The sequence below is a fragment of the Dysidea avara genome, chromosome 1, assembly GCF_963678975.1.
Source record: "Dysidea avara chromosome 1, odDysAvar1.4, whole genome shotgun sequence".
NCBI lineage: Eukaryota > Metazoa > Porifera > Demospongiae > Dictyoceratida > Dysideidae > Dysidea > Dysidea avara.
The window spans coordinates 31,648,932-31,672,964 of NC_089272.1; the positions used below are offsets into that span (position 1 = coordinate 31,648,932).

The 24,033-nt window shown below is 36.1% G+C and overlaps 1 protein-coding gene across 2 annotated transcripts; it reads left to right on the plus strand.

Moving 5' to 3' along the window:
• On the plus strand, positions 1 to 22,533 carry LOC136261747 (uncharacterized). Of its 2 annotated transcripts, XM_066055798.1 has the most exons (3): positions 1 to 198; positions 6,406 to 6,698; positions 22,273 to 22,524. In XM_066055798.1, exons 1-3 carry the CDS (start codon positions 124 to 126, stop codon positions 22,280 to 22,282), a joined length of 378 nt encoding a protein of 125 aa, XP_065911870.1. In that variant the 5' UTR covers positions 1 to 123; the 3' UTR covers positions 22,283 to 22,524. The 2 variants fall into 2 exon arrangements, 1 of the variants encoding a protein (XP_065911870.1); XR_010704008.1 differs by lacking the exon at positions 6,406 to 6,698 and having other exon boundaries at positions 22,273 to 22,533.
• Positions 22,534 to 24,033: the final 1,500 nt, after the last annotated feature.

A 24,033-nucleotide genomic window follows, 5' to 3' on the forward strand; every position in this document is an offset into this window, starting at 1 on the left:
TACTCTACCCACCCGGGATATGAAACTGGCTGTTTATTACACCTCTATCCACACCTCTGTTAACACCTTTCCATCATAAACGCCGCTTACTTAAATATTTTAATAAGCGCGCGTATCGCACAAATGTCTGAGGGTGCAAGTACATTCGTTCTTGACAAGGCTACTGACGCAGCGGTGGAAGCGAACTACTTTATAGAAGTATGTAAAGAAATACTAAATGAGCCGAGATTTAGTGATGAAGAACAGAAAAGTTCTTGTTTCTTTCGCTCAGCAGCAACGCGTTTACTAGAACACGAAACCCGGAACAGGACATTTTCAAATAAATTGGAACGTCATTTAGAGGAGTTGTTTACTACCACTCTAAATCTTTCAAGATTGTGGCCAGCAATTCATAAATTTGCTGTTGGGGATGCAGTAAAGCTGGAGTGGAAGGGATATTGTGAGCAGGTGGATGTTGAGCTGAATCCACTGTTTTATCAGTACATTACTGAGGAAATCTTCAAGAAAATGCTAAGAGCAAAAGTTACAGCAAAAATTACACAGGAAGATTCAAGCAAACCAGATCACGAGTTAACTTTCGAGGAGATGAACACAATAAACTACATTGGTGGGTATATCATCCAGCAGCTGCATAGCAAAGTCATCACAAAGAAAGCTTATGTCGATGCTTTGCTATTGCTGCAGTCAGACCTTCCCACTGGATTAGAATGTGCAAAGTGGACCGAAGCTATCGATCGTGGTGGGTTAACACACATCAATGAGATGTTCTATAATTGCTTAGTTGCTGTCAAGAAAATATGCCAAAAAGAGTTTGATGGTGACTCAAGCAAGTTAAGCACTCAATTTTGGACCAGGCACTAGATGATGTGGATGTGACATTCTATTGGGATCTTGCAATTGGCATCACATCCACTGAAGTCAGAGACGAATTGTTAAAGATGGCAATTGATTTGTACACCACTGTTCGTGGAAATGCTTTTGCAAAAGGATTCATGGAACAATACAAGCAAAAGAACAAAAAAAGCACACAGAAATCAAAATCACTCAGAAAGAAATTGTTTTAGTACCTACAAATACACTAGTAATTATACTGTTAAATGTGTTACAATCAAAATGTTAACTTCTCCTGCACGCTTAGCGTTTTTGCAAATGCACATCCGTCTCAGCGAAAATAGCATTTCGTTTCTTGCCTCTGCAATTTCCAGCAATGGACTTGACACTGATGTCACCAACTACGCGTAATGCTTGAGTGTTCTTTTGTACTTCTGTAATTGTGGGGTTATTATTTGTTTTCCCTCGTTGCTGCTGGAGTCCAAAAAATTTCTCCAATGGATCCTGACACAGTTTCTCACTGAGAAAAAATGTTACTCCAGGTTGGCTCAGAATTATTGGAACCAATTCTACAAATGAAGCCACTATAAAATGTTTATGCTGGTAAAACAATCATTTCTACACATGATAAACCCATACCTGTGATTGAAATCCCTTCCATTGTAAGCTCACTCAACAAATTACGTTGTTTTTGTTGAGCGGTGTATCCCACACGGGCCTCTACAGATGTTTTCCAGTTGTCCATATACAAAGTGAAGTCATCACTTACCACTAATAAATAATTTTTTATATAACCATAACAATCAATAGTCTATATACCTTTAATCGAAAATCATCCTTCTCATAGTATGGGTTTTCTTTGTTTGTCTCCCTTCATTGAGGTTGTCAACATTTAGACAGTCGAAAAATTTATCAATGTATCCAATGAACTCAGCCGTAGCACAAGCATCTGTTCCACCTGTTAATTTCATTGCACTGGACACAGTCCCACTTAGTACTTGTATGTATACTGTAGATGCATAAAAACTGCATGTACTGTATATACCTGTGCAGCAAGATCTACTCGCATCTTAGAAAACGATGTGAGATGAATGTACTCATATTTGAGTTTTGGTACTAATGAAACCCCAGTACCAGCTCCTGTAGTACGACGATATAGATTCACGACATGCTGTCAACTGATGTACTCTCCACAGCGCTGTAATATTTAAGATAAGAATATAATTCAACATACAGGCACTTACCCATAGTGGCCTAGATGAAAAACAATTGCAAATTGTTTTAAGAAGGTGAGGAGGATCACAAATCAAATAAATATACCTCTCACCTTTACTGTACTTATTCAGTACTTTGTGCTTTTCAGGCTCAGATTTGGTGAGGAGATGGTACAGCCGTTGATCTGAAGTTGCTCCATCACATGTACATGTCAACACTTTGAAATTCATGCATGCACTCAAGACGATGAACTACCTCCCAGAACAATGGATACAGTTGCGAGCCTTTAATAGAATCCACTGGAAACTGAGCATATGGAAATGTCAGATTAGAAGTCAAGCCTCTGACCATGATAAACAATGCAGACTTAGCCAAAGGCAAGCTGCTCTCACAATCCGTCTCTGAATTTGAGTAATGCAAGAAGTCATTATTAACATCTCTCAAGTCCACAAAACCAACCAGTGTTTTTGTTAAAACTAACCCCTCCTTTATGTGCATCTCATCAAACAATAGTCCAACTATGTTCTTGTGATCTGGGGTTGCACTTAGTCTTGCATGGATTATCTGTTGCAGCTGAGAAGCCTGCACCAGTAGTGTTGAAATGGGTGTAGTCCTGCAAAGTACGTTCTGATGGTAGATGTAAACACTTAGAATTTCTCAACACCTTATAAGCTTTACTACTACAATGGTGAAGATACAAACACCACTTAATTACAAGTGGGTGCCATCGAATGCCTTTGCCCTTCTTCAATGCTTCTCGCTGCTGTTTCCAAAACAGCATTTGAAAAGATGATTCATCATGTTGCTTAATGACCTCATCCTCGTGCTGATTAATCACAGTGACCAAATCATCATGCAACGATGGTTCAACAGTAAGTCCTTGTGTTTCAGTAAGTAGCTTTACTTTTTCTTGGAGGCGACCAATAACTTTTTTGCTTGCTTTGTACCTGCCTTGCAATGTGCACACTCTGAGTAATGTTTGTAATGAATTCAAATAGTCCAAGTTTGTATGGCTGCTAGGTGACGTGTCAAGGTGTGAGCTAGGTGATGGAACAGGTTTTGCTTTTAAATTGAGTCTTGACACAGCTGACTGTAATGATTTGCAATGAGCAACACACTTGCTGCACCTTATTGCACCTTCACCGACAACAATATGGCATTCATGGTGCCTGATGGCCTGCTTTCCATCAACTGTTACAATGTTTGTGACCAGTGTTTTCCCTAGAAATTTAAAAAAAAGTGTAATTGTTTGTATACGTACACACAGAAAATAAAAAGCCAGTAAGTTTTGATAATTAAGTGCTACAGTGGAGGGTGTAGTTACAGAAATTGTGCATGTAAAATTGAATGAGGTAATAAATTTTACATGCATAGATATTATGCACACACACACATGCACATACTGCACATATTTATTATGAATACTGTATATAGCAACTTACCATCTGTCCCAAATAATTTACCCTCATTATGTTGAATAACTTCTGTAAATTCTGAACACAAGTTGCCTTCACACAAATTAAATTGGTCAACTGTTCTGAGCAGCAATGAAACATCACTAACACAAGAAACACGGGAACAGACTGCCGCTCCAAGCTGAGGTAAATCAATCAGATGTCCTTCAATGGTGACACTATATTCAAAGTTTGAATGTATTTGGACTGATGCAATAACACAAGAGGAAGGCACAAGCTTCATTTTTGCCAATGCAAGATGATTTGGATTTGCTTCAACTACTTGCCAACCAGAACACCCTCCATTCTTCATCAAATGACTTTGTAATTCATTCAAACTTCTAGCTTGACCACAGGTATATGAATAGACATTAACTGCTATAAATACACTGCAATCAGCTTTCCAACACAATTCTGTCTATAAGAAAAATGTTCAGAAGTTATTGTTTAGAGCTATTGTTATAAAATACAGTAGCACAGTAGCATTGAGCTAAGATATACAGACAATTTATTACACCATGATATCAAGTATAATAATAGCAATATCCCACTGTCTATGAAATAATGAAACTCAGCACTACAGTTACTATGTGAGATATTGACAGTTGTTTGTTTTCCCAGTTTTCACCAGCTAGGTCCCCATTTAAACAGATTGAACAGTGTACAGCATCAACATGAACATGTAGAAGGTATTGGCTGTGGGTGCAAACTTAAGCACAGAAAGCTGATCAGAAACATGAACTCATAATAATTTTTTAAGTAGCTACCTACTTCACTAGCCATGTTTACTAGCCCTGAAGTCATGAATATGTTCACAATGTTAACGACCTGATCCATTATGCCACATACCTACTTCGCTATAACATGTTTACTAGCCCTGAAGTCATGAATATGTTTACAATACTAATGGCCAGATCCATTAAGCCACATGCCATATGTTACTGTGTACCTGACATCATGCTGTGTATCAACTATCAGTGATATAAGCTAACCCATGACGTATATACTTCATTCAAAAAACAACAAATTACTTTCATTTCCAAGTCCACTGGCTCAAATTTACGCTATAGATCAAAGTAAAGCTCACAATTGATCATGTAAAGATAACAGAGGAAGATTTGATAGCTGGTTATGGCTGAACTCTCTATACATGGTGACTTGATTGTAGCCAATCTCTCTTCAGGGTGACTTGGTTATAGTAGAGTAAAATTTGAATAGATAAATGTGTACCATATTAAACATAATTATACTGTAAAAGTGATTTTTAGATCTGGCTAGACATCATTGTTGAACTTTATGTCAAGGTGCATTGTAAGCTATTTTGCAGTACATGAGTGTACCACAATTTAACTGACACTGCATGATGATGTGGTACATACTGTATGTATATAATCATTGATGATGTTACCATTACGGTAAATAGTTGTGGAGACCATGCATGCGTCTTTGTTCTATATCACATAATTGATCAATAACTCTATAAATTACCGAACAACTTACTCCTTGAATCAATTAATCAATATCTCATTATATAGTCAAACTTAGAGAAGAAACATTGTGCACTTAATTGTGATACTAATACTTTCTGTCAACACTCTACTGTAACATGATGGCATACTTGGTTATGGCTGAGTTTAAGACACAGACAGTGAAACAGATACTTCATGCCATTGTGATAGTTTGCTTTTTTTCCCATTGTAAAATAATTTTTATATGCAAAACTGGCACAAAAAGTTCTTGCATGAAAATTTTTTACATAAGATCAAATTACTCTAATAGAGCAGTCATTCACGTAAACCATAAAATAATATTTTGGATTGAAAATTTTTATCACCAAAAAATTTTGCATGAAAATTAAGCAAATTACAGTTGGTACCTTATTGTTAACTGATAGCTATGGTATACGGATAAATAATTTTGATAGTTTATTACTGTACCTTAGTACATAATGTCTTCTCTACTTTTTTTCTCTCAGTTCTTAGCCACTGTACATTCTTTCACACATATCAATAATTGTATCATTTTTATCCCACACAGTTAATATCATGCTTCATTAAACTAAAACTGACTTAACCTACTTAGGTATGAAATACATTTCATGAATCATTAAGTACGGTAGTACTTAATGGTAGGGATCGTCAAGGTTCACGATTTCCCGCCAAAAAATTATGCACCAAAAGCAGACTTGCAAAACCATCTCAGCGATTCAGCAGTATTGTATTACAAAAGTGAAGCACGATTTCGTCTTCAAAATGACACGAAATGCATCCTATGAGTTTCCACGAATTTTAAAAAAATTCTATCTGATCGAATTTTCTAGTGACTGACTCCCTAACTGATGCCTTCAGCCAGGCCTAGCGGGAAGATGGCAACAGCTACAGTCCTACTTCTTGCATGAAAACGGCTCGCTTTGCCTATAGATTAAACCTTTCCTACACCGATAGAAATACAATCCTTGCGCTAGGGTCTTACCTTTCATCGTTCTTTAATGTCGCCATCGTCCTGGATTCACTACAGGTAGTGTTAATAACTCCACAAACGGCTTCAATGTACAGCGCCGTCCGTTTCAATAAGAGTGCTCGCTAAATAGAGTAATCATAATCTTCGCGGTAAAATATTCGAATACACGTGGTTGAAAATTCGAAGTTGATTTTGAGCAGGAAGAGCGAGCTGTTCACAATCTGGAAGCTTTGTACATGTAAGTGAATATATTTAGCGACTTATATCTTTTGTTTCTGGCAAAGTTAACCGGCAAAATTAATATTGCTTGCGTTTGTAAACGCATTTCTTTGCTGTAAACAACGTATCTACCTCAAGTATTTGAGCGATATTAGAAATAATTCGTAGCAAAATAGCGTTAGCTAAGGGTATTGTGGTTATTATTGCTTTGTGTGTTTTCTCTGAGGCAATATTGGGTGTGGCAATGCCTTCGAAGGAAGCGGCGCGGAAGAGTAGAAAGAAGGAGAATAACAGGGCGTACTATGAAGCTCATACAGAGTCTATACTCTCAGAGAGAAAGGACAAGTACAGCAGTGAATGCCGATCACAGCGTCATGCTAATGAGTACTACAAAAATGTAACAGCGTCGCGTGAGAAATCAACTGAAGCCACCAAAACATCATTTAACAAAGATTTGGCAAAGTCTCGCATTGAGTCAGCGGAAAGGCAAAGGAAATACTACCATCAAGACTTGGAAAAGTAACTTTAGTGTCCTGTGTAATAGAAACTGCATGCACATAAAAGATAAGATTCATGCAATGTTTGTAAAAAGTACACAAACAAGTGGAACAAAAAATTAGGAATTTTCAATATGAGTAGGGATCAAAGTAATAAAAAGTACTGAAACAAGAGAGATTATCTACCACCTGAAGTCATGCTAGTACACACGTAATCCCTACTTCAGTGCCATTATATCTTAAATCTTGGCAACTGAAGTAGCAATTACGTGTGTACTAGCATGACTTCAGGTGGTAGATAATCTCTCTTGTTTCAGTACTTTTTATTACTTTGATCCCTACTCATATTGAAAATTCCTAATTTTTTGTTCCACTTGTACTATTATAAAGTATTGGTATTATTATTATTTTTAATAGTACCTTATAGCTCTTGTTATACCATCTACTCCGTGCAGTCTAATAATTCTTGTTATTCTGGTATTGGAACTGTACTTATTAGCTAGCCTGTATTGGAACAATACTAGTATGTACTATGGTCACGAGATAGGTCAAGGTGACCAACCCCTGCATGAAGCAGATATCCACCATTCATTGTAAGGCATAACATACAACCAAAATTTGTTTATGCCCATGAAGTTTTAAAAGGTACAGACAATGAATCTAGCATGATTTGTAACTTCGTTGTTTTATTCTCTCATAATTCTAAAGAAGAATGCCTCTAGCCAATCACAAGAGCCTAAAATTATCCATCAAGCAGTGAAGACACAGTTAGCTACATTTGCAATGGTGGATCCAGGATGGCATATTTGGGGCAAATTCAGGAGCCATAATTCTCTTGATTGAAATATTAAACCTTGTCAGGCCAAAATCAATTTATATGATAAATATGTATATTACTTCCGCAAACTCACCTGAAACCAAAGTCAAAGCAGTTGTCAACCAGAATCTTTGTGTATACTAATCGCCTAAAAATAATTACATATCATGTTACTGGTTTTTAAGTCATAGCATTTTCCTGCTTTTAAGAGTTTACAACCATCTGCAAAAGCTAAAATGGCAAAACACAACAGTGAGATGCTACTAATTGGTGATTAATTGCTGCTTCAAAAATGCAGCAACTAACAAGAGAATCTGATCTTAGGGATGCCATGATAGTCATGACATATCGTGACATAAAATGTCACGGTCCATTTATGTTGTGACAGAAATAGCACACAAATGTGGCTACTTTAATGTACAAATTTAATTATTTGGACCACAAACTATGTGCATTATACTTTGAAAGTATAGAAGTTTTGTGGAAATTCACCAAAGGGAAACATGTTTTGCTAGATTTTTTTCTAGAGCAAGTTATGTCATGACATATGATATATCGGGACATAAATGCCTGTGACATAGTGACACAAACATTTCTATGCTTTTATGTCATCATGGCATCCCTAACCTATCTGCCCTCACCACGTAGCTTGTTTGTGCAATAACACGAAATATTAATACTATTTTCAGGGGTTGGAATCATATGTACTTTGCAAAACTTAAGTTCTAAGAAGATGGCACTTTGTGGACTACTTACAACCAATAAACGCTTACAGTTACAAGTTAAAATATGTGAAATACAACTGTTACACAATGCATTTGGGGTGTTTGACTGCTCTATTACAGTTTATTATTTTTACGAAGTATATATTATACTACATCCACCACCCATCTGAATTACATTGTAAGGCACAACACACAGTCAAAACTGATTTATATCAAATGTTGAAAGGTACAGAAAATGAACTAGATGTGGAATGTCTGACAGGCAGCTAATAAAATATTTAATACATGGCTAATAAGGTTTCTATCAATTGTAGCTGTTACATAGCTTGTTATCTATGCACAAAGTAATAAAACCATTATACCCCACATAGCTAATAATAATGCTCCATTAAACTAAAACCGATACATTCAGAGCAATTCGAATGTTGTTTGTTTATAGACACACTACTATTCATATGTAGTAATCCATTAGCGCATACTTTTTAGGTGCATGTACAGTATGTATTATTGTACAGTTACTCAGTGTGTTTGCATAGTATCTGTTAGTGGAGTCATAAGTTTCCATGACACCATGCTTTAGGCAATAACCATGCAGTTTTCAGCCCTTATTAAAATTATCATTTAATTTGCTATTTTAGATGTTCTATAGTGCTGATACTGTAGCTATATGTATTCATCACTACATTGTAGTTTATTCCCATGTGTCTAGTTTTCACAGGCCCAATTACATCTAAAGCTTATCAACATACGTATGCTGTATATCTGTACATTTACCATTACAAACTGTTTTCAACTAGCAAGTAATAGGCAATCCTTCTTATATTTTTAACAAAGTGAGCACTATTTTACTCTATTCAGTTGTACATGCAGCTATTTTCAGGGCTTATAATTTTGTATGATATTATCCTGCTCTTTATTATTGTGTTGCCTGATACCATATCTCATACTTAATTACCTACTGTATTGATGATGTGGTGTTTGTTACTTGGTGGAAAGAATTTGGCATTGTGAAGTATGCACATGAGTGCATATGTAACCAGTATACGTATACACCATATTTTTTCACAACCTGATTTTGTTTATCCAGAAGCTGTACATCAATACTACCGCCGTGTAACAGCATTCTCAGACTAGTATTCATTGCCTGCAATATTTATAATTATAAAGTTGCTTAATGGCTGGATTCAGTCCAATTACTATTGATATGTAACTGAGCAACATGATGATGTAATGTGGATGATAATGTGAAACTAATTACTATTAGTTATTTTATGTAGCGCAAAACAACATTGTACGTTCCATATAATGAACATAATTATAAATGAAATTCCTATCAGCAGCTGCTATAAACTACTAATGGTCAGGGCTAATGGCTAATAGCTACAAACTACACAAGTCTCAATAACTCTTACAAGACGTAGAGCTCCATGGTCCCAACAAGAACTCCTTCATTACTAAATATTTCATTGTTACAAATCCTCACTTCAATGTCTTCCTTGACTGGCACTGGAAGTCGTTGATAAAAGTATGGCATACCAGCTTGAGAACAGCAACTGTAATTTGAAGAGCAACCTTCACCATCCCAAAGTGCAGCAGAATAGTATCTACCAGGCACTGCAGAACTAGCAATACATCCTGAATCACAGTAGTAGTAATCCCTCACAAAAGGGGGAGGTAATGGTCCAGGTTTTGTAGAGCAGGGACAGTTTCCATTAGTAGAAAATCCTATTGCCAGGCTCCATAGATGTTTACGTGATTTACCATATGTAATGGAAACTCCATCAAGGTAAGGATCATCTATTTGCTTACCACCTATCCATCTTGGATTGAAACCATCAGTAGTTCCTCTCTGATAGCCAATTACATAAGTATGAAATACATTCAATGAATTCTGTTACTAAGTACTGTACCTTACTTTTAACAGCTATACCATTTGCTCAGTACAGTCTAATGAATCATGTAATGAGTGTCATTCAAATTCTTTGTCTGGTACTGGAACTGTACTTATAAGCCTGTAATTGGTACAGCACTAGTACTATGGTTGAGGTGTTTCCATCAAGTTGTTATGCAGCTTTTGAGCTGCTGTATGAGAACAGTGATGTATTGATCATGACTGTGCAAGGTGAAAATTATTCTTGTGGCCAAGATGTAAAGAATAGCTAAAAAAAATTATGTGCAGAATATTTTCTGCATTAAACATGTACTCTGTAGTTTGTGACTATCATGTATTACTTTTGCACAATAGTGACAATACTTTCAGAGTAGCGAGAGAAAATATTAGGATAATAATAATAAAGTATACAGTCTTTCCTTTAAGTTTGACTACAGTGATTAATGGTATTATTATTGATTAATTGAATAAAGGTCTGGAGTGAGTGTTGTACCCCACAGTCGGTGTGTCCTGGGTTTAACTAATAGTTATTATCATTATTGTAAACATTTACTTTTCTCATTTGCCTTATCCCTCATTCACCATCCCCTCCTGTATTTTCCTCGTCCCCATCCCTGTTTTACCATCCCATCATAGGTCTACTTTGACATGCATACAATATAACTACCCTTCAAACAGTTAATATGATGCTTCATTAAACTACAACTGATGAATTCACAACAATTGTCATAGTTTGTCTTTAGACACACTAATAGTTACCTGTTAATTGATTGTAGCAATCCATTATTGCATAACTTTATGTACAGTTTACTATTGTACAGTTATACTCCACATGTGTAATATGATTGGTATCTGTTATTGGTGTCATGACATCATGCAATGTTTCAGTCCTTATTAAAATTAACATTTAACTTTAAAATCCAAAGAAATAATTCTTACTAATGCTGATATTATGTTTGCGGCCAAGTACAGCCAGTGCAGGGCTTGGTGCAGGGTAGTGCGTCGTGCGTCAAGTACAGCCAGTGCGGGCGCGCGACAGACAAGTGTGTATTTTACAGGATCCAATTAGCAAACGCCGTTTTCACGCATGATGTGACGCATCCGTAGCTTGATAATGGCTGGACAGAAATTAACCATTTTTGCTGTGGAAACTCCTTCGGGTGGAGTAGCCATTAGAGACAGGATGCTATCCATAACACGGATAATGGGATTTACTAGTATACTAATAATTCTAACCACCTTGTGTATAGAGACTATAGCCTCTCTATAGAGTCTATCTTGACTAACCTGTCTATACAGTCTATAGTGACTAACCTGTCTATAAAGTCTATACTGAGTGACTAACCTGTCTATATAGTCTACAGTGACTAATCTGTCTAGTATACAGTCTATAGTGACTAACCTGTCTATAGTGACTAACCTGTCTATACAGTCTATAGTGACTAACCTGTCTATACAGTCTATAGTGACTAACCTGTCTATGCAGTCTATAGTGACTAAGCTGTCTATACAGTCTACAGTGACTAACCTGTCTATACAGTCTATAGTGACTAACCTGTCTATAAAGTCTATAGTGACTAGTCTGTCTAAATAGTCTACAGTGACTAATTTGTATATACAGTCTATAGTGACTAACCTGTCTATAGTGACTAACCTGTCTATACAGTCTACAGTGACTAACCTGTCTATAAAGTCTATAGTGACTAACCTGTCTATATAGTCTACAGTGACTAATTTGTATATACAGTCTATAGTGACTAACCTGTCTATAGTGACTAACCTGTCTATATAGTCTATAGTGACTAACCTATCTATACAGTCTATAGTGACTAAGCTGTCTATACAGTCTATAGTGACTAAGCTGTCTATACAGTCTACAGTGACTAACCTGTCTATATAGTCTATAGTGACTAACCTGTCTAAATAGCCACGGTCTATAGTGACTATCCTGTCTATACAGTCTATAGTGACTAACCTGTCTATACAGTCTATAGTGACTAACCTGTCTATATAGTCTACGGTGACTAACCTGTCTATATAGTCTACGGTGACTAACCTGCCTATACAGTCTATAGTGACTAAGCTGTCTATATAGTCTATAGTGACTAACCTGTCTATATAGTCTACGGTGACTAACCTGTCTATATAGTCTACGGTGACTAACCTGCCTATACAGTCTATCGTGACTAACCTGTCTATACAGTCTATCGTGACTAACCTGTCTATACAGTCTACAGTGGCTAACCTGTCTATATAGTCTATAGTGACTAGCCTGTCTATACAGTCTACAGTGGCTAACCTGTCTATATAGCCTATAGTGACTAGCCTGTCTATACAGTCTATAGTGACTAACCTGTCTGTATAGTCTACAGTGACTAACCTGTCTATATAGTCTACAGTGACTAACCTGTCTATATAGTCTATAGTGACCAACCAGTCTATAGTGACTACCCTGTCTATGCAGTCTATAGTGACTAACCTGTCTATATAGTCTATAGTGACTAACCTGTCTATACAGTCTACGGTGACCATAGGCGGATCTAGGAGACACTGTCAGGGGGGGCCAAGGGGGGGCAAGAAGTTTTAGTGCACAACAGTGTTTATTCTACTATGAGCTACGGGGAAATTCTAGAACACAAGTTATATTCATTTGCATAACCTTATTCAGCATATAGCTGGATGAACGATGGACATACAGTTTGTAAAACTGTAGTTGGAGAAAATTTTAAAAATCAGACCTCCCAGGTTTGAATTTCAGAGCATTTTTGATAATGCTTAGCTTAAAAAGTGTATGATTGGCAATGCGTACAAAGATTGGTTAGCCTATCTGAGATAACTTGTTTGATGGTAAAGTGTATACCAAATCAAAATAAGGAGTAGCTAACATTGTTACGATTTGTAAAATTTGTAAATTGATGACATCAGAATTGCGACTATTCTATTAGAGTAGTGACTGCTCTATTAGAGTATCTCGATCCTTGCACAAAATTCAAATTTATTTGCCTCACTTTCTTTACGGTGTACAGTTTAACTATAAATGTTAGGCACATTTATAAGCGTTGTCTTCTATTTGCCAATTGGCTTTCTATACTTCTAAATGCAGTGTGAATGCATGATTCTAGTTTCTGGTATACATATGGTACTGTAGGTCCAAGGGGGGCCAGAGAAGGGCCAGGGGGGGGCACAGCACCCCTTGGCCCCCCCTCAGATCCGCCTATGACGGTGACTATAACCTGTCTATACAGTCTATAGTGACTAACCTGTCTATAAAGTCTATAGTGACTAATCTGTCTATACAGTCTATAGTGACTAACCTGTCTATATAGCCTATAGTGACTAACCTGTCTATAGTGACTAACCTGTCTATAGTGAATAACCTGTCTATTATAGTCTATAGTGACTAACCTATCTATACAGTCTATAGTGACTAAGCTGTCTATACAGTCTATAGTGACTAAGCTGTCTATACAGTCTACAGTGACTAACCTGTCTATATAGTCTATAGTGACTAACCTGTCTAAATAGCCACGGTCTATAGTGACTATCCTGTCTATACAGTCTATAGTGACTAAGCTGTCTATACAGTCTATAGTGACTAACCTGTCTGTATAGTCTACAGTGACTAACCTGTCTATATAGTCTACAGTGACTAACCTGTCTATATAGTCTATAGTGACCAACCAGTCTATAGTGACTACCCTGTCTATACAGTCTATAGTGACTAACCTGTCTATGTAGTCTATAGTGATTAACCTGTCTAGGTTAGTCACTATAGACTGTATAGACAGGTTAGTCACTATAGACTGTATAGACAGGTTAGTCACTATATAGACTGTATAGACAGGTTAGTCACTATAGACTGTATAGACAGGTTAGTCACTATAGACTGTATAGACAGGTTAGTCACTATAGACTGTATAGACAGGTTAGTCACTATAGACTGTATAGACAGGTTAGTCACTATAGACTGTATAGACAGGTTAGTCACTATAGACTGTATAGACAGGTTAGTCACTATAGACTGTATAGACAGGTTAGTCACTATAGACTGTATAGACAGGTTAGTCACTATAGACTGTATATAGACAGCTTAGTCACTATAGACTGTATAGACAGGTTAGTCACTATAGACTGTATAGACAGGTTAGTCACTATAGACTGTATAGACAGGTTAACTTCCATTTCTAATAGTATATTAGTTCCGTGTTACGGATAACATCCTGTCTGTAATGCCACTTTTCGGGTGGGGCACCCTCCCATTTCAGATTTGAGCTGAATCCGCCAGGACATCACTGAGATATGCGCCTTCAAAGTTCGTCTTAGTTTCTTCGTATTTTTCTTTATCTTTTTCTTTTCGCACCACTTAGAAAAATTGCTATAACTCGCGCATGATTTTAGTCAATTTTCTTCAAATTTAGAGGGCTGTAAGAATGTAATTTAGCATGTTTACAGTCCAACTTTTGTACACATTGGATAAAGAATAAGCAAGTTATACACGATTTTCGAAAAATTCGATAGTGATGTTTTGTCACGGCCACAGGGTAAACAGTTTGAAAGAATGGCTTGAAAATCGGTCTGTACATGGAGTAACCCTCGTAGTGCAAACCTTTTGAAATCGCACTATCAGCCATGGAGTTATATAATAAAAACGCCAACCATATCATAAAATGTGCACGATTGAGTTTTGCTAATTAAAATTAGGGTTGGAGGGATTTTTTTTCCTTACTCTGGCCCCTTTTCTGTTACACCTTATCAGTTATAAGTTTAAGTACTTGAAATTAGGTTAGGTAATCCTAAGGCTGCAGCACATGTTGCTGTTAGACCTTCAGTGCTGGTCACTGTAAAGTGTTAATAATAATGTGTGGACACAGAGGCAAATATTTTGCCATTAGGCTACAATGGACAAGGAATGATTCACTCTTAGATAAAGTGATCAAGACTATACAAGTACAATGCCTAGTATGAATAAAGAGCAGTTATGTACTTATAAATCCACCAATTATAAAGGCCAGGCCTAGGAAACCACTGGCAAATATCTGTTATTTCCATAATTATCCTTTGCCACTAGAACTGTGCTCTAGTTTACTGTGGCATTTTTGGTGGATATTTAGCAATTAAATAGCCAAACTATTCTGTAAGGTCTTAGTGAACTTCTGTTTCTCATCAGCATCCCACTTGTATTTTCTTTGCCACAAATATTTTCCCATTATTAAAGATGTAGCCAACCATTATTTGTCGGAATATCAAAAAGATTGAGCATGTGAAGTTAAGTTTTTAAGATTACTGCACTTATACACCAGCTACCTTGTTCACTGTAGTATTGAAACCCTTAAGGATTGTGCAGTGAACCTTTTAAAATTAATTTTATGTTAGTGGAATTCTGTAATCACAAATGACAACTATACGTAGTTACATCTGAAGTAGACCATAGTAATGTGGTGTTGTGCTGATTTCAGATCAGTTACTGTATGTATATAGCTAACTAACAGTGATACAGAGAGTTGGGGTATGATAATAAGCCTATAGCTATATTATAGCAATATTGACCCACATGTCCATTTTCTGATGAAAAACAGAAACTCACCAAATAATGCGTGACCTAATAATGCTACTCCAATATTTTAAATTGTTTTTCTCTCAATAATAAAATTAATATGATAAAGTATGTTTCTATTGATCTTTGTTGAAAATCAACTACGATAAATGAAACTTCACCTTGTGTATGTTAACTTGTGTATGCTAACTTGTGATCAGCCTCACAAAGAAGCAAGTAAAGTGTATAAGCCCTAAGGTGGTCATATATAGGCTGGCTGCTGGGGTCTCACTAAATGTTATAGTGGAAAGCATGAAAGTATTGATGTTGAGGTTGAGGTACGTATTTAAATTGCAGGTTCACTTGAAGGTTACATACTGGAATGAGCTCATAAATACTTCCTAAGCTGTGCCATGCTTTAATGCATTTGTAATAATAGACATGTACACAGTATAATCTAAATGCAAACTGTCATATTTATGGTGTATATGCGGTAGTTTCAAAAAAGTTAAATTATGTCATAGCAGTGGTCAATCATGGATTTACAGCTTGAGGGAAGAATACTGTAAAAGGCTAAAAGATTATTGATAAAGAAATTGTTATTGAGAAAGCATGGCACTACTTATATGTAGCTATTTACATTGAAAACGATAATTATATATGTATACAAACTGTAACGAAAAACAAGCATGCAGCTGCACAATTCTGAATTACCTAAAAGTGAATTTGTAAGTTATTAGTTTTCATAGAATTTTATGTACATAATGTTAAGGTTAAAGTGTTTTAAAAGCTACCTTTTATAAACTCAATAACTAATTCATGCTCATATAATAGTAATTTTTCATTAAAAATCAAACGACTGTACAAAAAATTCTGAAAAGAGATTTCAGAGGATTTTGGATATGTCATTAATGATGCCAAATTTATCATGATATTGTTTTGCTGGTTATCACCCTTCAACAGCCAGACCAATACATGTTTATCTTCTTCCAGAAACATTTTTTTGAGTATGTAAAACTAGAAACATTTTTATGAAACCTTACCAAATCACAAAAATGGCCGAAACTTAATGTAATTTTTTTTAAATGGGCTACCGACTGAATTGTTGGGCTTAATGAGAGTTTTCATCTATACCACAAAATTGTTACCAAACTCAAAAGTAGCTTTTATACATAAAACTAGATATGGATAACAACTAAAAACCATAAATTAATGTATATATATATATATAATTTATATCAAATCACAAGATAATTGTGGTTGTTGTCATGGTAACCTGTGTACAAATGAGTACAGATACATGAACATAACCATGTACAAAAAACAGAATTAAGATATGTGGTATAATACATCTCAAGTTATAATCAGAAACATGAAATTTACAATTCTGGATGTTAATGCCTTGTTGCATTAAATTAGCATAAAACTTCAAACGTCCATAACTTTTTCTCCCCAAAGAGGATTTTAGAGGATTTTGGATATGTTATTCTCCAGAAACTTCTGCATCTAATGATACCAATTTTATCTTTATACCATTTTTTCCGGGTATGGTCATTTTTTAACCTTCATCAACTGCACTATAAGCATTTTCCACAATTCTTCCAACTTCATGATGTGTGAAATAATCTATACTTCAACCTTCCAGTGGGATCCAACAATATTCTTTTTATCAGTAAAATAGACAGTTGAGGCTATTGAAGAAGAGCTGATGTTATAATAGCTTGCTATATCTAAATGTTTGGTAGCTACAAATGAAAAGACATGCATGATAGCTACTCAATGCATATTGCAATCAGTCTTGATTTAATGGAAAAGTAAAAGTATTTTGATAAACTGAAATTCCATTATTCTCCACTGAAAAACTGCTAAAAACACTCGATTCACCTTTAGAAAGCCTTATTTTCAAAAATTTCCTAGGGGGCATGCCCCCAGACCCCCTAGGCTGGCATGCTTCGCACACTAATGTAGTCATTATATTCCAAATAGCTAATTTGACCATGGATACTACATGAATCTTACCACTAGGGCCTTGTGAGAAGGTTTGGTATCTTCTAATGTTTGCATGGCTAGTTACCTATGTCCCTGTCCAGCTTAGCCCCCCCTTTCAAAAAATCCTAGATCCGCCCCTGTAACTGATTCATTTACAGTACAGTGTATACATTAGCTTTCAGGGGCGGATCCAGACTTATGGAAAGGGGGGGGGGGGGTCAAAAATGAACTGAGGCACTACATTGTCTCTGGTTTGATAGGTGAGACCAAAAAAAAGGTCACAGCCAGCTGAAAATAGCTGCCCACCTCACCAACCACGCATTTATAGCTGATAAAGTACATAAAAATCCTTAAATAGCTCACTACACACTGTTCTAATACTGTGACTGCTTTATTAGAGTGACTGCTCTATTAGAGTATCTTGGTCTTGGTATACTGAAAATTTTTGGAGGGGGGGGGGGGGGGGGGTCAAGATTCCCCTTAGACACCCCTGGCTTTCATACAGATCTTAGTATCATTAATGAGGATGATTGTTAATATTACACATTGATGGTTTTCTTGTTGTCAGTTGTTGATCAATATCAAGACACACGGTAGTGTGTCGTGCGGCCCAAAAAGCCGGCGCGCCACACCGTGAGTATAGTAACGGGGAGAGAGTAAACGTGATTTTCACACCTTTGTAGCTCCGTGATCCCTGATCTGATTGAAACCAACTTTGCTGCACAAGTGCCCGCGCGGTAGGGGAGGCTACATTCCAAATTTGATGAAAATTGCTCCGGCCATTTCCGAGATACGAGCGGCCACAGTTTGGTTTTTTTCTTCGTTTTTCTTTTTTCTCTCTCTCTTCTACGTACTTCTTTTGGCACACTTTGCAAAATCCGCCATAAAACACGAATGCACGCTCCAATCGGGCTGACATTTGGCACACTTAAAGGTCTCAATATGGCGGATCTCAGTACCAACTTTGGTAGGAATCCAATGAACATTCACGGAGTTATGACCAATTATTCGCATGAAAAAGGTCGAAGGTCTGTCAGGCCTACAAGGTAAATCCCTTGAAGGAATGAGCTGAAAATTGCTATGTAGATGGAGTAGTTATCGTAGGAGGTCCTTTTTGTGGTTTGAAAAGAATCGAGATAAAGGCCATCGAGATATGATACAAAACCCAACCTGTGTCACAATTATGCGATCGATTTTTTTATGAATAAATAAACCTTTGGTTTTCACGCCTACCAGGCAAACCGCATAGAGTAATGAACTGAAAATCGGTGTGCAGTTGAATAATCATCATAGAAAGTCGTTGCAGTAGTACAGAAGAATCGGATTACAAACCACCATTCGAAAGCCAACTACGTGTAGCAAATGCTAGATCAAGATACTCTAATAGAACAGTCACCACAATAGAGCATTCAGACTCAGCTATGTTTATAACTTACTCCATTATAGAATTATATTACATTGCAAGTTATTCTGTATAGGGAATTCAGCTACAAACAGTTAATCTTATAGATAATTCAGCTACATGCAAGTCACCCTGTAGAGAGTTCAGCTATGAAAAGATCACCCTGTATAGAGTTCGACTAGAAGATGTCACCTTGTAGAGAGTTCAACTACAAAGAAACCACCATGTAGAGAGTTCAGCTGCAAACAAATCACCCTGTAGAGAATTCAGCTACAAACCTATATAGATATCACCTAGATACAAGTTACCCTATAGGGATCAGCTACAAACAAAAATCACCCTGTAGAAATATGTGTTGGAAACAAATCACCATGTAGAGAATTCAGCTAGAAAGAAGTCACTCTGAAAAGAGTTCAGCTACAAACAATGAGAGTTTTAGCTACAGTTCAGTTATGTATAAGAAGTCAACTTATTACCTACAGTATGTGATTATCATGCATTGTTAAATATTTTTAATCAGACAAAAAGCTGTACACAAAATTTCTCCTTTGTTCCACAATTCCTACAGAAAAGAAAAAAAAAACAATTTAAAAGGAAGCCAGTTTATGGCCAGCTTTGTGGCTTGTAATACAATAAGAAGTGATATCTAAACCAAGCTGTAAAAAAAGAGTGCAGCTCCCAAAAAGGCCAGGATGAAAAAAGATGTGAAATCCAAGGTGGCAGCCAAGAAATGGCTGTGATGGTAGGTTAATTACGACAATTCAGGTGAATTTGTGCCAAATCCTAGTGAAGAAGGCAACACAAATTTACCTGAACTGTTGTAATTAAATTTTTGCCATTAACCTACAGTACCATCACAGCCAGTTCTTGGCCGTTACCTTGGATTTCACATCTTTTTTTCATCCTGGAGATAATTGTTCACTTAAACATCACATCAGATCAATAAAGAGTATAGTGTGCATGACTATGATCTCCGTTGCAGTCCTGACCTCACAATATCTCCAGAGTAAGTTGTGTTGAGTGCAATTAAGTTAATCTATAATAATTGTAGAATGGTAAACTGTAGCATTAACTAAGCTGGAGCACTACTTATGACACATAGAAAAACGCTATAGAGTTTTGGCTTTTGTGACATGACAACCAATACACAAAAAGTGCCTACTATTATGCTGGCTGGAATTACACTCAATGCCTATCTTATACCTCAACTTCTGCTGGCCATATCATAATCAGCACAGGCCTACTCAGTACAGTATATAAAAGTGGATGTGGTGGAAGGATGCTTAGACAATTACAAACAAGTTTAGTTATACAGGGTGTACCTACATATACTATTTTGGATTCAACCTTTGCATTAAGTTTGAGTCAATTTTTAATTAAATGCATCAAAATGGCTTACCAGCTTTTAAACTATGGTCAAAATTAGTACTTATTATGCTTTAGTCATATAACATATACAGTACATCATAAGAAATAACTGCTTTATTAAAGCGCATCAAAATTTCCACTTGTGATATTAGAGTACATTATTACTGAATAATTATGATATGAATCTTTCTTATATAAAATACAAAACAGCCAAGCTGTAAAAAAAGATGTTCAACTGCATGTGCTATAAGTATGTCAAGCTAGGGAGTCTGGGAGAATGCTCCCTCAAGGAAAGTTTTAAAACATAGCTATGCTTAGAAATGGAATGTGGAGGCTATATTTTTGATTGTAACTGCTTTTGATGCATGATCAGTTAGCTCAATGCAATGCCATGCAGTTGACTCATTGAAACTTTTGAACGGACAATCAACATAAATGTAAATGATTTAGACCAAGCAGTGTAATAAGAACAGTGGCTATAATCTGTATACTGAGTGCTCTATTAGAGTATATTACGATGACTGTTCTATTAGTGTATCTCGATCTTATTACAAATTCAAGTAGCTAGCTGTAAAGTGGTCCAGCACCGTGTCACCATGGCTTCTAGCCCTGCTTAGTACTACAGCCATAGATTCTATTATGTGTGGTACAGTAATGCTGTCTAGTAACGTTTTGAGTAGAAAATCTGGGGTGCCAAAATTCAGGCCTGTTCAGCCTGTTGTTGAGCATTTTTATTGAGGCAGCTGCCTCGGTTGCCTCAATGGTAGCTACACCACTGGATCATGCAGATTGGATATTCTAAAAAACAGGCAAACACAGTAAAAAATTCAGATTTATAGTTACTTAAGAAGGGAAGAGTGGCTAAAGATATAATAGAACAGTCACTGCAGTGGAAATATCCTAATAGAACAGTAATATGGATGCAATATACTGTATAGATACTCTAATAAAGCAGTCAATATGCAATATATTGGAGCACAACTGGGCATAATTGGAGCAAAACAGGAAAAATACTAGGCAATTTCTAAAGCATAATAGGTTAGTATTGTGCACCTACTTAATAATATGCAATAGTATCACAATCCTAGCAGTGTACTATATTAACTATACGATATACGCAACAGTAAAGCAAATAGCTACACAATTAATATTGTGATCATGAAATCTACATACAGGCCATAGGGCATCATATCACAATACATACTCAGTTACTTTAGAGATCATGGCAGAACTGGTTAAACCACTGGAAGAGTGATGATATAATGTTGTTAAATACAGCTGAAAATTAAAGTTTGGGGTTTCTTATGCATACGTACTTGCACAAAGTATACAGTGCAAAGGAATCACAGCAAAGTCCCTGGTATGAAAAGGGACATGTGTAAATGACTGTTTCATTTTTACATACATTTTCAGTGGCATTCATTACTAAATTATTTTTGTAGTGATGCTTACATATTGTAGTCTGCTGGAATAGTTACCAATGAGCTCCCACAATACTATCTCTCTCTCAATATTGTAGTATTGTAACAAGTTTTTACCCTTAAAACAATCATCATCGATTATGGATTCCATTCCATAGCTACAAAACTCAATATTTTTTTATTTATATGAAACTAATTTAAGTTTTTGTTGATGACCAACGTTCAGAATGTTAATTATGAACCTTTAAAGACATATGAATTCCTTTGAGAGTAAATGCTGTGCCACTATGAACCTGTGAGAAGACTAAAGCTTGCAATTACAAGGAATTGTATAGAATTTTCACGTCATTGAATGCAAGCTTGATGGCACATATCATTTGGATTGTTGTCTTACAGCATGCAGTCTAATACATATTATAATTATTTTATTATAACAAATTCTTTTACTAGAACTGTATAGGAGACAAACTATAAATACATTCTGGTTGGACATTAGAAGTTTCATGGACGTCATGGTAAACAGTGTTACAGTAATGTTGCAGCACATCTGTAGCTATTTAGGGAACTGTGCCTCAACAAGCAACTAGCCACAGCTGCATGCAGAGATAATTTGGATGGAAACTTGCCACATAAACACATACAGTATTTTATACTGGTGTAGGTGTTCTTCAATTTTTTAGTCTCATTTGTATGTACACTGTATGTGCTAGCTACCTTGAAGCTACAGGTATAGTAGTTTGTATAACAATTATTATCTTTAAACAAAGACAGTGAAGCACTCACAATTGTAGTTAGGGATGGTAAAAATTATTGTAAGTCCAAGTTACTGAAAGCCGAAAAACCTGTTAAAAAGAATTTCAACAAGTACTGCAAAAGGAAATTTGTACTGATGCTTTTGAAAACTATTCTTAGTAACATAAACTATTCTTAGTAACATAAAACATGATGTTGTAAACTTCCCACAAAATCTTGAAGCAAAGAAAAATCTTGTTGATCAGTATGGGAATCTTTCTGAACAAAAGTAAAATTAGGGTTAAGGCTTGTCAATTAACTTGACGTAATATACATATTAGCATGTCATTCACAAACAGTGGTATTGCATATGACTTCATGGACCTGCATAAACACAGCGGCACAAAATACCCCCATCATTTTAACATCATAATTATTTTCTATTCCAGGATGGAATATCTGCATTCTGTAACTTGCATCGTAAAGCCAATTAAATGCTTACCAAGAGTTGAAAATGGCATTGCAGTAGCATAATGCTATAAAAGTTATGAGTGATGGAAGTTTATAAAAGAAGACAAAAATCGTGTGCCCACATGCCCTATTTTTGCAGGCCTAGTCACAAATAGTCAACTTGATCTCCTTTGTTAATCTCATTAATGTTAGGCTTATGACTGGTTGCCAACTGTACAACTAGTTTGACAATGCTTAGATTATTACGTATGTCCAAGTTTTAAAGACCACAAACTAAATGCTGGAGCTACATACAAGTTTGTGTCCTTATAGTGTAATATTATGCTTATAATAAACCATCTGTAGTCTTCCCGATCAATAAGTTAGTCTTTACTATGGTGTATTAACTAGAAGCAACTCACATGACAAAGTACAGTATTGCACGTTGTGGTTGTGCCCTAGGGAATTCTGAGTGTGTGCTACATACACTGTCATCCATCACTTTATATTATTGGTACGTGTAGTTAGTCTTCATTGTTGTATATTAGATTTGCGATTGCTCTATTAGGGTGTTTAAATTGAGATGATCTGACAGGATTCTATTTTTCCTTTTTGTAGAATTCATACTTTTACAGGTCAACATGGCTTTGATTCAATCATGCACAGATATATACATTACTTTACTGCATTTTAATCACCGATATAAAGTCTGGCGATTATATGCACTGGTAAAGTTGAGGAAGTTTTCACATAGTTTTGTACTCAGTGTAGACTCAGACAAAACAAACTCCAAGACAAAAAGATTCTCACACAACTTGTGTCTGCTGCTGATTTAAGATGAATGACCAGCTATAGCTAACCACAGAGCATTATATATTCATCTGCTGAACTTGGTGAGTTAAACCATGTACCCTTAGATCCATAGAGTATACACCCTGTGCACATACAGTATGTACACACATTGAAGTCATACTAGATGATTAGGAAGACCTTATAGCACAAGTAGCCTGTAGCCATAAGAGTATACTG